The 18,846-nt window shown below is 35.1% G+C and overlaps 1 protein-coding gene across 5 annotated transcripts; it reads left to right on the top strand.

Annotated features, from left to right (window-relative positions):
• Nucleotides 1-965: 965 nt before the first annotated feature.
• Nucleotides 966-10,483, top strand: si:ch73-341k19.1 (protein piccolo). Of its 5 annotated transcripts, XM_051130369.1 has the most exons (7): nucleotides 966-1,159; nucleotides 2,114-2,282; nucleotides 2,528-2,979; nucleotides 4,829-4,997; nucleotides 5,156-5,245; nucleotides 5,380-5,499; nucleotides 5,817-6,714. In XM_051130369.1, exons 1-6 carry the CDS (start codon nucleotides 1,154-1,156, stop codon nucleotides 5,463-5,465), a joined length of 972 nt encoding a protein of 323 aa, XP_050986326.1. In that variant the 5' UTR covers nucleotides 966-1,153; the 3' UTR covers nucleotides 5,466-5,499; nucleotides 5,817-6,714. The 5 variants fall into 5 exon arrangements, with proteins under 5 accessions (XP_050986326.1, XP_050986324.1, XP_050986322.1 ...); XM_051130367.1 differs by lacking the exon at nucleotides 5,156-5,245 and having other exon boundaries at nucleotides 4,829-4,921; XM_051130365.1 differs by having other exon boundaries at nucleotides 5,156-5,499.
• The last annotated feature ends 8,363 nt before the right edge of the window (nucleotides 10,484-18,846 follow it).

The following is an 18,846-nucleotide window of genomic DNA, read 5'->3' as shown; positions in this document are numbered from 1 at the left end:
GACGAGTTGACGTAAATGTGTCTATATCGTGCCTCTGTAATTGCTGGCTTGTGGTATGGAAATTCTCTAGTACTATGTACCAAAACTGCATCATGAAGGCCATCTACAAAGTGTCCAGCGGTGCACAGCACAGACGCTTCTCTGCAAGTTTCTCGTTTTCCATGTATGTCATTGGATATTTGGCTCAAGGTCTTTCTGACCTGTCTGACCTCTCTAACTGAATGACACAAAATGGATTAAGAGATTATTTCTGTTCTTCCCTGACATGCTGCTTGCATTGTTGCCCCCTACAAATGGAAAGGTCACACCCAAGAATGTTAACTATAGCCAGATTGTGCTCATGAGAGAGGTCTAATGTGGAGCGATTACAGATTAGTATTTAATGCTTTGAATCCCAGAAATGGTTTGCTGGATTTTCTCACTCATGTGGCAGAATAAACTTTTCATATGTGGTCAATGATAAATGTTGTGGGATCAGTTAGATTAGTCAATTTCATAACAAAAAAAGTGACAAGGGATAAGGACTAAGGGTGACGTGTAGTGTCCTTCCTACTCAAAAATCCCTTAACGCGGTTTCTTTCGAAAGAGTCACCCACCACCACCCGGTGAGAAAACAATTTAGAACACCCACTGTACCCAGAGTACTAATTTTACATGCTACCATGATAAAACTGTGCAATTTGATAAAAGGGGGGATTTTCTGGGAGTAAGCAGCACTGGTAGGAACACTTTGAGCTCCTGCAAGCTCCTTTATGACAACAGATTTTATGATTAACACTAATCTATACAGTGAAATTGTCAAGTTAAAATATAATGCATAAGAGTGATTGTATTTTTGGTATGGGAGTGGAATATTTGGATATTTGGGGTAGGGTCATTGGGTTAGTTTTGGTACACAGATCTGGCAACCCTGCAGCCGGTAGTGGGCACTCGCGCATAATCAGTGACGTACAAGACGAAGGGAATTCAGAGAAGGAAGGGCATAAAAAGTTGAAGTGGAACGCGGCTACTGGCTTCAAAATAACACTCTCAGTGAACATAAATGTATGAAGTGAACGAGAGCGGTTCATTCACTTGAAAGATTCATTTTAAACCACCGAATCGTTCATCTAACACCAGAAAGTGGAAAAACAAGGAGACAGATAGCCTTCTGATGATTGTGAGGAGACTGTGTTTACGTTTTGGCTAACAGATGTTACTCTATTTGCTGCTCGGTTACTTAACTTACTAAATATCTGTTTAGCTTCACAGCTGTTTCGCGTTAAATATTAGTTAGCGTTAGCAATTGATTTAGTGCACATACATATTTGTCCCTTTATCAGTAAAACCACCAGTGCTCTTACGAAAATTACACTTAACCATGGTATTTGTAGTGGATTTGTAGTGTTGTTGTTGTTATTATTATTATTATTATTGTTATTATTATTTCCTGAGCCAAAAAAAGAGACTATCATCATACATTTTACCATGATTTACAGAAGGAAAAAAAAATCATTCAGTATGACAGTTTGTATGCCAAAAATTATTGTCAGTCGTATTTAGAACAAGAATCATTAAGTGACATTAAAAGACTTTCATTAAGTATCACAGTGCAGCCCCAAAATGCTGATTAAATGGCATTTTAAGTATTTATCAATCTTGGCCGCTATCCTTCAAGCCACTAGGTTTTACCCGTTTGTCAGCAATAAGTTTTAATCATTTACAATATAATAATAAATATAATAAATGTAGAATGATCACTTATTATTTTATTTATTTTAATATGCACAGGTCAGAATAAGTATGTTGTTTCATTTTTACATAAGTATATCTGTTGCACTGAATAACAAGGGAACATTTCATATTTTTGAAACATTAAAGTGAGACACTTTAGTTGCATTTGATATGCAAAAACACTTTTGTATATTATATTTGGTCTTTAAAATAGAACATCTTGTCTCTGACACATGCATAGACTTATATAAATATGTGCAACATAGTTTAATTACCTTTTTTCTTTAGCTTTTTTTAGTCAAATGGGAAGCAGTTGTATTATAGTGAAGAGTACACTTTTTAGATTCAAGTTCATTTTTATTTTCCCTGACTGACACGTACAATATTCTTGTCTATTCAGCACATCACAGTTAAGCAGAAAGGACAAGAGCCTCGACCGCGACGCTGTCATGCAGATGCTGCTTTATTCACATGTCCCTTCTGCACAACTGATGCATGTAAGCCAAGACAGTACCATCAAATAATGACCCATATCGCTGGGCATAAACTGCGAGCGGTTGAATATGGAGGTGAGTGTGTGAGCATACAGTTTTTTTGGTAGAAGTAGCTAACATAGTTAACGTAAGTTATAAACTAACAATAAATGTATCTTGGTTGTATGTAGAAGTGAGTTTGTAAGAAAAGATTGTTTATAATAAAGCTGTTATAGTCCACTATCATATGTTATGAACTAAGTGTGAAAAGTGCTTTTACATCATCCATTGTTCTTGGTCAATATTGTGCTAATACAAATGTGCTCAAACCTCTGTTTTAGATCATGTTATATATAGCTGTAACATTGGCTGTGGCAAAAAGGGCAAACATTTTCACTGCTGCAAGTGTCCCAAGACTTACATCAATAAAGGTGCCATGAAAAAGCATCTTTGCAGTGCTCATCCAATAGCTACTTGCACTCCAGAACCACAACCTGTAGGGCATCCACTACAAGAACCTCCTTCACAGCGACAACCAGCATCTCATCCACCACTAGAACCTCCTTCACAGCAACGATTAGCATCTCATTCATCACCAGAACCTACATCACAGCAACAACCAGCATCTCATTCACTACAAGAACCTCCTTCACAGCAACAAGCAGCATCTCAACCATCACCAAAACCTCCTTCACAGCAACAAGCAGGATCTCAACCAAAAGAACTTGAATCGCAGCAAGCAGCACCTCCAGCAATCGGGAAAATGCAGAGCTCTGTACAGTGTCCTAGTAGGGTGAGTCTGAATACCAAAACATTTGAAATGCATTGAGTGGATTAATCACAAGCCATGCAATTAACCAGCACAGTGTGCTGATAAAAAGAATAGATGCACAGTACTAAGCAAAAGTATGTTAGAATTTTCAGCAAAAATAAATTTATATCTATTGGTCTAAGTATGTTAATAGGGAATGTCAGTTCACACTTCCAAACATTCCTTTTGCCATTATTTGTAATAATCCAGTGAAATTTTTGTATGCACAATAAATCTGAAAACATACAGAGAGAATAATCTCACCATCAGTGAGTCTGTATGTAATTATGGAAGAAGACCAAAAAAAAGAAAGATAACTAAATCCATAAAAACTGTGAGAACATCTCCAATATGCTTGGTAGAGTTTTAATCATTTGTGTAAAAAGTGCAGTAAAGTGAGATGTTTAAAAAAATAATAATAATAATGTCATAAATAGATTGTATTTATCAAATAACTTCTGTTACCTAAATCAAACCTCACTGGTTTATTACAGTTAATGGCAATAGTTCATGGCAATTTGAATGTTTAGAAATGCAAAAGATATCAAACAAAAGATAAAAATAAATGTATGTAAAATGCCTCAGACTTTTGCAAAGTACTGTCATAAAAAAATCATTGTGTGGGCCCTGTATCCTCATTCATGTTGCAAAAAAAAATTTAGCAAAACAAAACCGGGTGTTTCCTAATCAGTACATTACTTCATTAATCCTGACACCACTTCTCTTCAACTGTTATTATGAGTCAGACACTGAGAGTTTTGAGCTTTTATTTTTTTGCGAAAATCACATTACTTTTTTGCGCACCATTAGTGCTTCTGAAAACTAAAAAAGAAATGAAGAGTTTATTTGCAAAACAAGATAACTCTGTTTTTTTTTTTGTTTGTTTGTTTGTTTGTTTTTTCCAAAATCTTGTTTTTGATTATGTTTTTGTGTTAGCTGTATTTGTCTGTTATTTTTCTGTAAAAACATGATTTTTGAAAATTGTTAAAAATGGAGTTACCTGTTTTTGGAAATGAACTCTTCTGTTACAACTGATAAAAGCTAATCTGTTATTTATCATGCATAAAAAATTAACAGCACATGCATAATACTAAGCTAACAATAGTTTAACATAAACATTTACCAAAAGTGAGTAAGTTTGATGATTTTTTTTTTGTCTTTTATGACTAGTCCCACAATGTTTTGGATGTTTCAAAAAGCAATAGAATATTACAGAATGTTACAGAAGCTTTTAGAATGTTCTCATCCCTGCAAAAGCAAAATATCTTTAAAAAAAACATGCAAAAATGTATCTGTACTAACCGATTGTTTTAGAATTAATTATAGCTCTAATTATTTTTGTCAAATTATTGATGCTATGTGAAAATAAAGTTCGATAATAATTAGCACCATAGAATTAAAGAAGTGAAACAAGAAGTGGTTTTGCTACATTGTGTTATTGTTTTCTAGTAAAAAAATATGAAGAAATGGTCATACACTCTCATTTTTAATCAAGATTCTTTAAAAGGTTCTTCAAAGCGATGCCATAGAAGAACCATTTTTGGTTCCACAAAGAACCATTCAGTCAAAGGTTCTTTAAAGAACTGTCTCTTCCTTACCTTTTTATAATCTGAAGAACCTTTTTTTGCCACAAAGAACCTTTTGTGAAACAGAAAGCTTCTTCAGATGTTAAAGGTTCTTTATGGAACCATTTATACAAAAAAGGTTCTTCTATGGCATTGTGAAGCACCTTTATTTTAAAGAGCGTATACATTGGGGAAAACATATTTCAGATGAAAATGTATAGATATTTCCACTTGAAGCTAACTGACATTTTTTCTTGTCTCTTCAGCACATCACAATTAAGCTGAAAGGACAAGAGCCTCGACCGCGACGCTGCCGTACAGATGCTACTTTATTCACGTGCCCCTTCTGCACAACTGACGTATGTAAGCCAAGACAGTACTATCAAATAATGACCCATATAGCTGGGCATAAACTAAGAGCGGTTGAATATGGAGGTGAGTGTGTGAGCATACGGTTTCTTTAGTAATACTTTAAAAATGTGGGAAGAGTTAACAAACATAACCAACATTATGAACTAACAGTCAAAAATATGTATTTATTAATTCTTTTTTAATATTGTGCTAATACAGATATGCTCAAACCTCTGTTTTAGATCATGTTATATACAGCTGTAACATTGGCTGTGGAAAAAAGGCCAGACATTTTCACTGCTGCAAGTGTCCCAAGACTTACATCAATAAAGGTGCCATAAAAAAGCATCTTTGTAGCGCTCATCCCATAACAATAAGCAGTCCAGAACCACAACCTGTAATTCCACCAGAACCTCCTTCACAACAACAACCAGCATCTCATTCACCACCAGAACCTCCTTTACAGAAACAACCAGTATCTCATTCAAAAGAACTGGATTTGCAGCAAGCAGCACCTCATCCACAAGAATTAACAGCTTCTCCAGCCATTGAGAAAAAGCACGTCTCTGTTCAGTGTCCTCACAGGGTGAGTCTGAATTTTAAAAATTAAAATGCATTGAACTGAATGACTATCTAGCATTGAGTATTATTCGTTAACATTAGCTAGCTCTTTAGTGCATCTAGCTATTTGTCGCTTTATATCTATGAAACCAATGGTGATAATAGTAACTTGCATGTAAAAATAATGACAGAATGAGTGTAGCCTTAGCTAGATAGTTATGTAGTTCTAGGTACTACATAACATAACCTGTTATATTAAACATTTTTGTTTTCTATTAAAAATATGAAGTAGTGGTAATATACATTGGGAAACACATTTTAGAAATTTGTTTGTCTTTTCAGCACATCACAGTTAAGCAGAAAGGACAAGAACCTCGACCGCGACGCTGCCATGCAGATGCTACTTTATTCACATGCCCCTTTTGCACAACTGAAGTATGTAAGCCAAGACAGTACCATCAAATAATGACCCATATAGCTGGGCATAAACTGAGAGCGGTTGAATATTGGAGGTAAGTGTGTGAGCATGCAGTTTCTTAGGTAATACCTTATAATTATGTTGTAATAGTTAACATATGTTAGAAACTAACATTGAGCAAATGAAGAGTTTGGTTCCAAAACATGATAAATGCCTTTTTTTTTTTTTAATTGAGCTCCTGCCAAAATCAGTATTGTATCTGGTCGGTATTGAAAAGTCCATTTTTATTTTAAGCTCTGTGTTATTCCGTCATGTTTTCTTTCCAAACCGCAAGAAACGCCAGTCTCCCTTCTCTGCAGAATGCGATACATCCGCTCAACCAATCACAGTACACCATTTCACGCATTGTAAATGGTAAAGGTAGTGCTTTGAATACTGAATCAGAAAGAGTTTTATTGCCAGGTGTGCTAACACACACACAAGGAATTTGTCTTGGTGACAGAAGCTTCCAGTGCACAGACAGGATCACGAGTGACAAGACACAGATAACAAAAATAAACAAGTGATTAGAATGAATATATGAAAGAAACAAACAATAGACAAATAAATGAGTGATTAGAATAAACATGTGAAAGACAATACACAATAGACAATATAGTGTAAGCACAGATGTGCTGTAAACAAATTATGCAAGGGAATTTGCATGTATTGAAGATATGACATAAAACTTGAACAAAGAATATGTTAAAGCGATAACGTGTGTGTAATAAATATAAGTACGGTATTGCACATGTTTTATTGCACAGTGGCAGGAACATTTAACTGTTCATGAAGTAGATGGCCTAAGGGAAGAAGCTTCTTCTGTGTCTGGATGTTTTGGTACTCCGTGCTCTGTAGTGCTGGCCAGATGGCAACAGTTCAAAGAGGACTGGGCTGGGTGTATGGGGTCCAGAATGATTTTGCTAGCCCTTTTGCTCACTCCGGATGAGTACAGTTCTTGGAGGGTGGGGAGGGTTGTACCAATAATTCACTCAGCAGTCCGGACTATCCTCTGTAGTCTTCTGAGGTAAGTTTTGGTAGCTGAGCTAAACCAGAAAGTTATTGAGGTGCAGAGGATGCAACAACATGCAGAATACACCCAACATCCTAGTTTTCCTGATCTACTTTGTACTTTGTGATCAACAAACAAACAAAAAAATTAATAAATTTGACAGCATTGATGAACCTGTGGTGATTTCTGCGGTGGGGAAGAAACGGAAGCCATCAAAATCTAATCATTTACGTGAGGAGATTAAGAAGATTGCATATGCCAATTTTATCGCATATGCATGATTTATTGCATTTTGGAAGGGAAAAAAAAAACGTGTCGTGATTTATTGCATTTTGGGGAAAAAGAATTTGTTTTTATAATGAATCTTTGAAAATCAAAATCTGGATTTGAATTTTTAATGTTATTATAACCTAAAGATGCTATGTGAAAGTTTGAAACAAAGTAGTGGTTTTCATCTTGCCACTTTCTTGGTAAAGAAAACACATTTTTAATCAAAATGGATTTATAGCGTTTTGGACTCAAACTCTTCAAATATTGTCTTACAGCATTAAATAATCTTGGTTAATGGTAATTTGAAAATATAAATACATTTTTAAACTGAAAAATTATATACTGTGTATTAACATCCGCTATGAGCTGAGTATTCAGTCATTCTGTAAAAGACAAAAAACGTTCTTTGTTAATGTAATGCACTGACTAATGTTACAAAATGCATCTATTGGGAAGTGATACAGTTGTTTAAGTTAAAGTCATATTAGGCAGAGAAATGACTGCTAATATTTTTATTTATCTTTTTAGATTTTGTTATGTACAGCTGTAACATTGGCTGTGGTACAAAAAAGGGCAGACATTTTCACTGCTGCGAGTGTCCCAAGATGTACACCAGTAAAAGTGACCTAAAAAGGCATCTTTGCAGCACTCATCCCATAGCTCCAGAAACAAGACCACGTCCACTAGAATTAGCAGCTCCTCCAGTGATTGCTAAAAGTAAGAAAATGTCAGTGCAGTGTCTTCACTGCGGGCTCAGTCTTAATTCTAAAAATTTAAAGAAACACATTGAGCGGAAGCATTCTGAAGCCTTACACCCCATAACTTCAGTTCTGCCAGCAGAGTGTGTTGATAAAAAGAATGGACTATATGTTGTATCAGAATCATTTTGTGAGCCCTTTACCCCTATCCATGTGGTCAAAAGATTTTGGGGTTCATCCCACAAGGTTATGTGTGAAATGGATGGTTGCAACAGTCAAGTTGAAATGGCACAAAGGAGTGAACTTTTCGCTACACAGTGTGTGCACCTACGCTCAGTAGACTACGCCTGCAGTGTTGCACCAAGTGAGGATTTATCAGAGCATTTGTTGACTGAGATGGTGGAGCGAAAATGGATTGGGGACGTAAGGAAGAAACGATGCCTTAAGCTGCAAAATCTGGCTAAAAGTAAAGGTGCCACATTTACTAGCCTTGTTACCATTGGAGGCTCCGACTACATGTATTATATATCAATATATGAGCCGAAGGTGTCACAATACAGTAAACTGGGAAGAATCTTGGTGAACTACAATGCCAAGACAAACACTTGGAATTGCCCTTGTAGCAAAGGTAGAAAATCATGCCTGCACAACAGTATTGCAAAGTGGTGTCTCTATCAAATGAAGAAGCAGCTCTTCGAAAACCCACCCGAAGCTGAGGAAGAAGTTGAACTGGTGCAACTTGTCTAGCCAACAGTGCTTCCAAAAAGTGGTTTAGCTGAGACATCTCAGCCCAAAAGAAAAACTGACCCGCAACAAACTGACACTGCAAGTAGGTGATTCTACTGATATCAATGGGCATAGAAAACAAAGACAGAACAAATGTAAAATGAAGAAAATAAAAAGTTCAGTTTTTTCAGTATTGATTTAGGGATGGCGATTGATTAATTGCTGTTAATAATCAGTTTAACTTATTGATTGATTGTTGATTGATCAAGTTCAGCATAAACATTGTGCTCATGAAAGAAGCTACAGCTTTGTACATTGTTTCACAAAAAGGTTTAAAATATAAATGTTGCAATACAAACTGCATTTAGCTTGTTTATTTATAATAATAATAATTTATTTGTTTCCTGAGGTGTACTTTTAGCATTGTTAGGATTTTTACATCAAAAACATCATATATAAAAATGTATAAAACATATCAAAATATTTTAGATTTACATATATGGGCTATATATGTTGGAAATGTCTTGGAGGGAAAAAAAATGCCTTTTTCCACAAATTTTGTATGTATGCAGTTTGTTTAATATCCAAGGTACACATTTCTAGTAATTGTGCAGTTAATTCTCATATTGTAATTTCAGAAAGTTTTAGAATATTTGTCCTCTCCCCAAATTTGTCACTACAGAAACACTGTAATATATGATTTAGTAATGTAGCTGGTGCTGATAGGTCAGTTATGGGTTATGATTGATGTATTTGTGGTTTCAGTTGTTAATGTTTATATTGTGTAATTTTATTGTAATTTCACAATTTAAATGTTCATTTCTGTGTCTGTGTGTTGATTTTCTATTTTTGTTGGTATGGTATTTGTTTTTGTTGTGTTCTTAAGTTTGACTAAGTTGAATGTCACATGATTCTTTTTGACTAATTTAACCTGGAAGTGTTTGCACATACTCAATGACGAGACTTGAATTCAGACATGTATGTTACAGCTCCTCACCATTCTACTGCTGGTTACAAGGCCAATACGGTAAATGTGTTTATGTTTTGTATATTTCTTTATTTGTGTTGATGTCCTTCGAATTGTTGTGTGTAAAATTATGTTTCCTTGTTTTGTTTGTATGTAGTTTTCACTGTGTTCCATATCCATCAGTATTGGAAGCGTGGACTGTTTTAATTACCAACGAGTAGCTACAAGAAGGGTTATAGATAATAATACAAGTAATAAGGGTTAAGATATATTTTTCTATTTTATTAAAAAGTTTTCAGAGGTAAATCAATAAGAATGGCATTTTTAACAATGTTTCAAGAGTGATTTGTGAGATTTGTTGTATTTTTAATCCAAATCTTTATAAAAGGTAAAAAGTTGATCAGATTTCAAAGTTTGGGATTTTTTAGTGTGAATATACATTGAACCAAAAAATATCATGATGTCTTAGTTGATAATTCAATATACTTTATTTCTGAGAAAACATCCCATGTTTCAGTAGTGACTGCACATTTTCGGTAGTGACAGTAAATCTTTGGCCACATCACCTTACAGAATTTTTATTTGCCATCTAAAACCACTAAAACGTACAAAAATACAAAAAAGTTGCATAACTGTATAAAAATGTTTATTTCCCCCAAATAAAGGATTATGTGTTCCCTTTTGTCACTACTGAAACAATGACATGTTTAGCTAATCAACACATGGTTAGCTAGCACAGCTCTGAACAGTGGTACACATTTAAAAACCAAATGTTATGGAATAACTTCCATAAAAAAATGGTGATATTGAAAACTCTTTCCAATACTTGTTTTGGTAGTGACATGAAAAATGACCTTTTTTTTACATAAAGTTTCAAAAAAATAATAAAAACCTTTAACTTCATTAAAAAAAAATAAATAAAATAAATAAATAAAATTTTGAAAACAGCAATGGAATAAAATGTGAAAATTATTTCAGTATCATTTTCATAAATTGAAATTTAGCAGTTAGTTAGAGTTTGGGACAGCCACCTCCCAATTGAAAGTACCCAACAAAGCAGGGATAGGCAATGTCAGTCCTGGAGTGCCGATGACCTGGAGAGTTTTGTTACAACTCTAATCAAACACACCTGAACAAGCTAATCAAGGTCTTCAGGATTATTAGGGCTACAGACAGGTGAAGATTTTTCAGGGTTGGAACTAAACTCTGCAGAACATCGGTACTCCAGGACCAAAGTTGCCTATCCCTGCACTAAAGGATGATTTTATATATATTAAGCTTACTGATATTTTAAATATTATTGTGGGTTTCAATAGTTAATAAAAGTATCTTAGTAAACATGTAAGATTTGAATACTTAAATGCTTTTTAAATGTGTTTTTTGGTTGTGGGACAGCAGTTTGCACCAATTCTGTAGAATGGACCATATATAAAAGGGTGAATCTCACAAAATCTTGGTTTTAAAATGAAAATGTAAAAAATGCTTAAATTAACTTTAGATTTTTATACATTCGAAACAAGGTCTGGAGTATTTGTGTACATTAATTTAAAAACTATTACTTACCATTTAACACTTTTTTTTAACATAATTTCCAAAATAATTCTCATTACCCCAACAGTCTGAAAACATGAGCACTGTTAGAAAAGCTAATACATTTTCACATTTTTAAAAAAAGATTATTAATAGTCATGCACAGTTACTTGAAATTCTGAAATAATTATTTTTAAATTTAAGTTTTTCTTATTTTGATTGATCTTTCTCATTACTTCAACACCTTCCACAATTTACAACCATATATATATATCAATAAAACCTGACATATTTTCAAAATGACATGACAAACCTGAAAGAACATCATTTGTAGATTTCTGCACATGCATTTAAAATCAAACTACTATTTTTCTATTTTTCTATTCTCCTCATCAGTTGCGTGAAGCTGAGTCTGTAACCTTAAGTGTGGATGGCTCTGCTTTGCAGTTTCAAACTAAAAAATTGGAGGTGATATTGATGCCAACTTAACATTTGATCCTCATGTTTGTAATTCAGTCAAAGCATCTTTTTTTTCATCTCAGAAACATTGCCAAACTACGTCCCATACTGACTTTTTCTGTGGCTGAAAAGTTAATCAAAACTTTATTTTTTTCACATATTGATTATTGTAATGCTTTGCTGGCTGGAGCATTAAAAGCTACCCTTAGTAAATTACAGTTGGTACAAAACTCAGCTGCTAGAATTCTGACAAGGACCAGTGCAAGGGAGCACATTACACCTATCTTGGAAAAACTGCACTGGCTTCCTGTCAGTTTTTGTATAGATTTTAAAATTCTCATGCTTACTTATAAGGCCTTGAATGATCTGGCTCCTCAATATTTGTTAGAGCTTTTAACCTCCTACACCCATGCGCGTACTTTACGTTCTTCTGAAGCTGGTCTTAAATGTTCAAACGACTTGGCTAAAAACTATGGGTGATCGGGCTTTCTCTTCATTGGCTCCTAAACTGTGGAATTCCCTGCCCACTGAGATTAGGAATGCAGAATCTCTTAATAGTTTTAAAGCATCCCTTAAAACTCACCTTTTTAGGGTAGCTTTTATGTGATTTATGTAGGTACTCTGTTTTTATTATACTGGCTTTGTATTTTTTTTTTTTTTTTTTTTTTTTTTTTTTTTTTTTGTTACTGCTCGTATTTTGTGTGTGTGTATCTTTTAACTTTATTATTTTTATTATGTTTATACAGCGCTTTGAGATGCTGCTTTTAAAGGAGCTATATAAAATAAAGTTTATTATTAATTAAATTAACATTTAATGAACATCTGTTGCGGTAATGATACATAACATTTGGGCAATCATGCATTCAAATTAAAAAGAGTTTTATTAGTGTTTGAAAAATACATAAGCCATTTTTTTTAAAGAAAAACATTTAAAAAAAAAAAAAAAAAAAAAAAAAAAAATCCCAATGTAGATTAGTGGTTCTTTCAAAACAAAAAAACAAATATGAATGAATTGGCTGTGGTGCAAGCAGGAAAATGTAATAGAAGAAAATCACTTAACTGCACTTCAGGAGGTTAAATGACACTGGATCATCTTGGATGTGGCTCTGGAATGATGGCTTTTATGTCATCAAATTAGTACCACACTTTTTCTCCCTCGTATCTTACAGGTGGAATAAAACATTTTTTTGGTCCAGCACAACTCATTGTGTCAACTTCATACTGACCATCTACAATCTAGAGAGTAAAAATGAATAAATAAACAAATAAACATAAATAAATGTAAGGATTTTTCATCAACAACAACAAATATCCATAGCACCAAATACTTCTTCATACCTGTGTGATTGTGCCAGGGAACTGTTCTCTGTCATTTTGTACAAGGACCAACTTTCCTACTTCCAAAACTGACTCAGTGTTCTCCTTTTATGGTCGTCTTTTTAGACTTAAACATCCACAGGCAAAATCACAAAAGCAGGACACTTCTCTGGTGTAGATAAGGCCTGCTTTTGTCGATGTCAGCTTAAAGAGAAAAGAATAGCAATTATGAATCAAAGATATTAAATATTAAAGGTATTAAATATGAACATACTAATATCAAATAACAGATAAATAACATCTTTTAATCTTAACTTCTCTCTTTTAGAGTTTGCAGGTAATTTCCTTAATGGACCCATATAACTGCCTCTTTTTGCTTGCGACCATACTTATACACAGTTGTTAACTACATTTTAGTACTCAGTTTACTAGATTAGATTTAAATAGGGCTGTCAGTCAATTACATTTTTACTCTAATTAATTACATGATGTTTTGATCAATTAATTAATCACAAATTTAGCTGAAAAATTACTCCTAAAAGATAATTTAAAGTCATTGTTGTGTAAAGTATCAAACAAACATTACAAAAAGTAGCTTCAGCAAAAACTAATTTCATAAAATTTATTTTATTTGATTCAAAATAGAATTTATTACACATAAATATTTTGGCTGCAATCATTTGAGAAACATCTCAGTATTTTTTGTTCATATGATGTAATTCACGGTAACCAAAACAGCTTTGTTACCAACAGTCTTTAAAATACCTTATTTTATGTTCCACAAAAGAAAGATTTGAAACGAGGGTGAGTAAATTATGACAGAATTTAATTTAATATATATTTTTTTTTGATTAACTATCCATTTAATGTTTTTATTTTTCTTCTTCTTATTATTTTTTTATTTACTATTATTATTATTTTTTTAAATGATACTCTAAATAAGAAAATAAATATGCCAGCAGGTGGCGGTAAACGTCTTAGTGAGTCATTCACGATTCTTCAAAACGCAGATTCATTCAAACTAAACAATTCTGCTATGGCTTTAAGGGTAATATGTTCTCTGCAAAATTGAGCAAAAACACTTGTATTGTTTTTTAAATATAACACAATATAAACTTATTTACTGAACTGTTGTATAAAATCACATTTAAGCTCGTGATAGATCGGGACAAAATCAGCACTGGTGTCATGTCGCTCTTGCTGGCTGTGTGATAAGTGATATATGACATATATATATGAGACAAAACGCATATTTTCACCAATATCTTGAATTTTAGGCCATAACTGGATTTCTGGAGTTGTTGCCCTGCATCATATTTGCCAACATCGCCTTATATTTTCATAACTAATTAATTAAGTTAATTAAGCTGGACGGCCCTATAACCATCTCTTATTTACAGCTTTAAGTTACTATAGCCTATTTGCATTGAGTTTGAAAATGTTGTTCAATATGTTTACTCACCTGATGAATTCTCATTGTCCCAGGTACTGTCTTCAGGTCTGGTGGTACTAATTCGGCACTTGATTTGACATCTTCCTCTGTAATTTTAAAGAGCCTTACAGATGAATTGAGATTTAGCTGCTCAGCATGAGTGTCAGCATCTGGTATGCTGGTACCATAGGACACAATTGTGTCAGCCAGGTTTTTCAAGGCATGACCCACTCCATCAGGAGCACCCTTTCCATGGCATGCTTCTGTGAAGTGTCATGATACGTTATAAATGTTGGTTTCGTTCCAGTTTTGAGATGTGGGCCCATCTGAAATTAAGTGGATGTCCCTTGCATTTGGATGCTCCGCTCCTCAGTACTGGGTTGAAGACAGTCAGAAAGGACTTCACCTTCCCCCCACTGAGATAAGTAATTCCAGTATGGAGGGTTACCTGCTGATTGCCACCTCCAAAGTGAGTTTCTTTTTTTTTCTGTTATATTTACAAGCGTAGTTCTCACTGTAGTCAACATGAACTACTACTTCATTCTGGGTAAGGGACTCTCTCAATTTCCCCAGTCTTTCAGACTGATGCTTGATGTTGTAAATGTGTCTTGAGTAGTTTGAGAGGTGGTCCTGTGTCAGTTCTACAAGCTTTTCAGTGGAGGTATGTTTCTCCTCAAGGAAAACATTCCTCATTTCCTTCTCTTCAGTGGGCCCATCTGTACCTTTTTTGGTACAGATTTTGTAACCCACTCTTCCCACACTATGATGTTTTCTTTCAGTGAAGAGACAATGTTGTGGGAAATGTCTTATTTTTGCATGTTGTTGTCAACACACACTGGCCTGCACAATGTCCCTTAGAGTGGATGTGGCAATGATTCCTAGCTGATGCAGCCTTTTTATCTTCAGGCCAAACTTTTCATGTGTTTTACAAGCACATGTTTCTCTATCTTTTACTCTATGGCGGACAATCCAAAATGGCTTAAGTTTACAGAACTGAGACATGGAAAGTTTGTGCCTGGGATTCTCAAACCGAAATCATCTATGAAGATTTGCCATGTTGTCTGTCAAGGCTCTGTTGCGAAATATCTCGCCCTTTTTCGAATTTCACCAGATTTGCCATTTATTACAGTCGAAACTTCATCTTGGTGAAAGAAGCGGCTGATAATTCTGCGCATTTTCAAATCTTTTTCAAATCAAGCCATTCTCAGCGTCTTGTTTGTGGTGACACAGAAGTCGCTTCCACGATAGATTGATTGACACGGCCATTTTACCTTAGACCCGCCTTGAATGAGCTGTAACAGTCCGATCATCATTGTATCGATGCCAGAACAGGGATGTAGGGACGTGGCTCCTAAGCAATTGAGGTGTTCTGTTGTTGGATGAACATAGTAGTCGTCACTTACTACTGACATCTGAGCCGCTGAAGACGCAGTGGATGACTTTTGTTTTTGAAGGGAATGCACCTCATAAATGCGTCTATGTTCATGCAAATCATTCTTGATCCAGCTTCACTAACAGCAGAAGTGAGTATAAGGGTTTTTTTCATTTACCTTTGCATCGCCTTTACTAATAACATTCTAGTAAGCAAGTTTTGTGGCTACCCTGTTGAAAAAAACAGCTTACACTGGTTAGGTAGGTTTTGATGCGGGGATGCTGGTTTTAGCTGGTTTAAGCTGGTCCTCCCCAGGACCAGCATAAACCAGCTAAGGACCAGCAAATAGCCAGCATAAACCAGTTAAAAACCAGCTAAGGACCAGCATCCCAGCATCAAAAACCAGCATCAAAACCTACCTAACCAGCATATCCTGTTTTTTTCAACAGGGTAAACGCAGCTAAATATGGCTAAAGTAAACAGGCTTGTCACTCCACAGAGAGAAGAGAGCGGCAGGGTGAGCAGAGCCCATTAGCATTTAAAGCAACATCCACCAGAATAGGTTGATTTTTGCAGAAATGATTTTGGCAAGGTAAAAAGGCCAATGAGATATTTTAACCAAAGCATGTTATAGACATTTCATTAAGACCCTAAAGAATCATATCAACTTGTGGAAAATGGGCATCAGATGACCCCTTTAAACGGTTGCAGTATATGAGAATGGTGTTGCGGAGGATAAGGTACCTCAGTATGTTTTACTTACAATAGAGAAGCCATGATGGCTTTGCAAATTTTTTACTCAGTGCATATAAAGAGATATAAAGAGATGATCTTACCTGGTAGCCATCTTGAAGTAACTGGCCCATGTGCTCAGTCACTCAAAGTCAAACTTGGAACTTCCTTGTTTATCCAAAACAGCTTTTATTGGAACAAGCCAAAACCAAAAAAAAAACAACTTTTTTTTTGTCCTTGTAATGTCATACAGATGAATATATTGGTGCAAGACTGCTGCACAGACACATATCAACATCTGATACTTCATCATCAGTTCTTTAGCTCAACCTATTGGTGCATTAGTGAGGTGATAAGGATAGACAGGAGAAATACTAAAACACAAAAAAAGAAAAAATCTTTACCTTCGGCAGGTAATGTAAGGAAAAGTGTCCCCTTAGTTTTCACTATGTAAATGTCTGAGTAGAACATCATTTGTTGTTTGTTACATTCCACTGTGAATTCTCAACATAAGGTTTGCAAAGGTTTGCAAGGTCAGCAACATGTAGAATGTCAATTTTCCTATCAGTGATGTTTGGCTTAAGTTGTTCTGTTTATACATTGAAATGCTAATAGCAGAGGTATAAAATGGCTTGTTGTAATCAATGGGTAGAACTGCAGACTTTGAGACACTGCAAAAAAATTTAACAGTTGGAGGCCATTGGTAATTGTAATTTTTTTGTTTGTTTGTTTGTTTGTTTGTTTTTAACTTCAAAATAAGAATACCCACTTTACTTTCTGCCAAGCATGCACAGAAACATCATGTTTCAAAAGGAAATACTTAAACAGTAAATTAAATTGTGCTTAAGTGATTTAATGGGGTCTTCAACTGTAGTAAATTAAGATCTTGTCAATGAGTAACAATTACAGATTGCATTAGTATACAGTATACTAGTAAAATGACAGAAGAAAGACTTAATGTGCATAGGCAAGCTATCCTGCTGGAAGACCTAACCACGGCTCATTTTAAGCATCTTGACAAGTCAGTCAGGTGTTAAAGGAGAAGTCCATTTCCAGAACAAAAATTGACATATAATGTACTCACGCCTTGTCATCCAAGATGTTCATGTCTTTCTTTCTTCAGTCATGAAGAAGTTATGTTTTTTGAAGAAAACATTTTCCTTATATTGGACTTTTATGGTGTCCGGGGTTTAAACATCCAAAATGCAGTTTAAATGTGGCTTCAAACGATCCCAAATGTGATATACGATCCTAGCCGAGTGAAACGATTGGTTATTTTCATAAAAATAATACAGTTTATATACTTTTTCATGTCAAACGCTCGTCTTGTCTCTGCCCGGAATGTTTTTTTCCGGGTTCATGACAGTTAGGGTATGTCGAAAAACTCCCATCTCATGTTCTCCCTCAACTTCAAAATTGTCCTATATCGCTGTTTTACCTTTTTTCTTAAGGGTGTTTGATCTTCTTTGCATGTTCACTTTGCATAGACTGTGTCGGTACTTCTGCAGCAATGTAGGATGTTTTTTAAATGATTTTTGAAGTTGAGGGAGAAAATACGATTGGAGTTTTTTGACATACCCTAACTGTCTTGAACCAAAATACACAGAGTTCAGGGAGAGCAAGGCAAGACGAGCGTCTAAGATTAAAAATTATTTAAATAGCATTTTTTTAAAAATGAAAATAACTGATCGTTTAGCTAGGTAAGACCCTTCTTCCTCAGGATCGTTTACAACCGCATTTGGGATTGTACCAGTCCATTATATGGAGAAAAATCCTGAAATGTTTCCCTCAAAAAACATAATTTCTTTACGGCTGAAGAAAGAAAGACGTGAACATCTTGGATGACAAGGGGGTGAGTACATTATCTGTAAATTTTTGTTCTGGAAGTGGACTTCTCCTTTAATTTAATATCTGCTGGCATTTATTGAAATTTATGATATCATGTATCCTAACAAGTTGAAGAAAATTAGCAGCACAAGCATTATAGATCCTCCACAGTGCTTAGTGGGACTGAGGGAGATTTCTTCATCTTTTCTATTGTTTTGTTTCCAGAAAACTCTATTTTGGTCTCATCTGGCAGTAAAATCTTCTCAGTGCATCGTCAGAAGAATGGCGTCTACGCTAATATTAGTCTGTTTCTTTCTTATGCCGAGGTCACCTAAACCACCAGATCCAGTCCGTATCCAGATCAGATGGTCATTGCAGTCCTCTGGATCCACTCTGTACCCAGACGGTGGATCAGCACCTGGCTATCGGCACAGGACCACGGGACCTGGCGAGTCTTCTGTGTCTGGCCAGAGGAGAACTGGCCCCCGACTGAGCCTGGTTTCTCCCAAGGTTTTTTTCTCCATTTGTCACCGATGGAGTTTTGGTTCCTTGCCGCTGTCGCCTCTGGCTTGC

This window comes from Labeo rohita, chromosome 16 (assembly GCF_022985175.1).
Source record: "Labeo rohita strain BAU-BD-2019 chromosome 16, IGBB_LRoh.1.0, whole genome shotgun sequence".
NCBI lineage: Eukaryota > Metazoa > Chordata > Actinopteri > Cypriniformes > Cyprinidae > Labeo > Labeo rohita.
Note: the sequence above shows the minus strand (reverse complement) of the source record. Positions and strands in the feature narration are given on the sequence as shown.

What these genes read in the sequence shown, in the direction of transcription:
- si:ch73-341k19.1 (XM_051130364.1), top strand. An exon ending in CTGTACAGTGTCCTAGTAGG is followed by an intron (nt 2,980 to 4,828) that starts GTGAGTCTGAAT and finishes TTGTCTCTTCAG; the next exon opens with CACATCACAATTAAGCTGAA. An exon ending in AAGAGCGGTTGAATATGGAG is followed by an intron (nt 4,998 to 7,741) that starts GTGAGTGTGTGA and finishes TTATCTTTTTAG; the next exon opens with ATTTTGTTATGTACAGCTGT.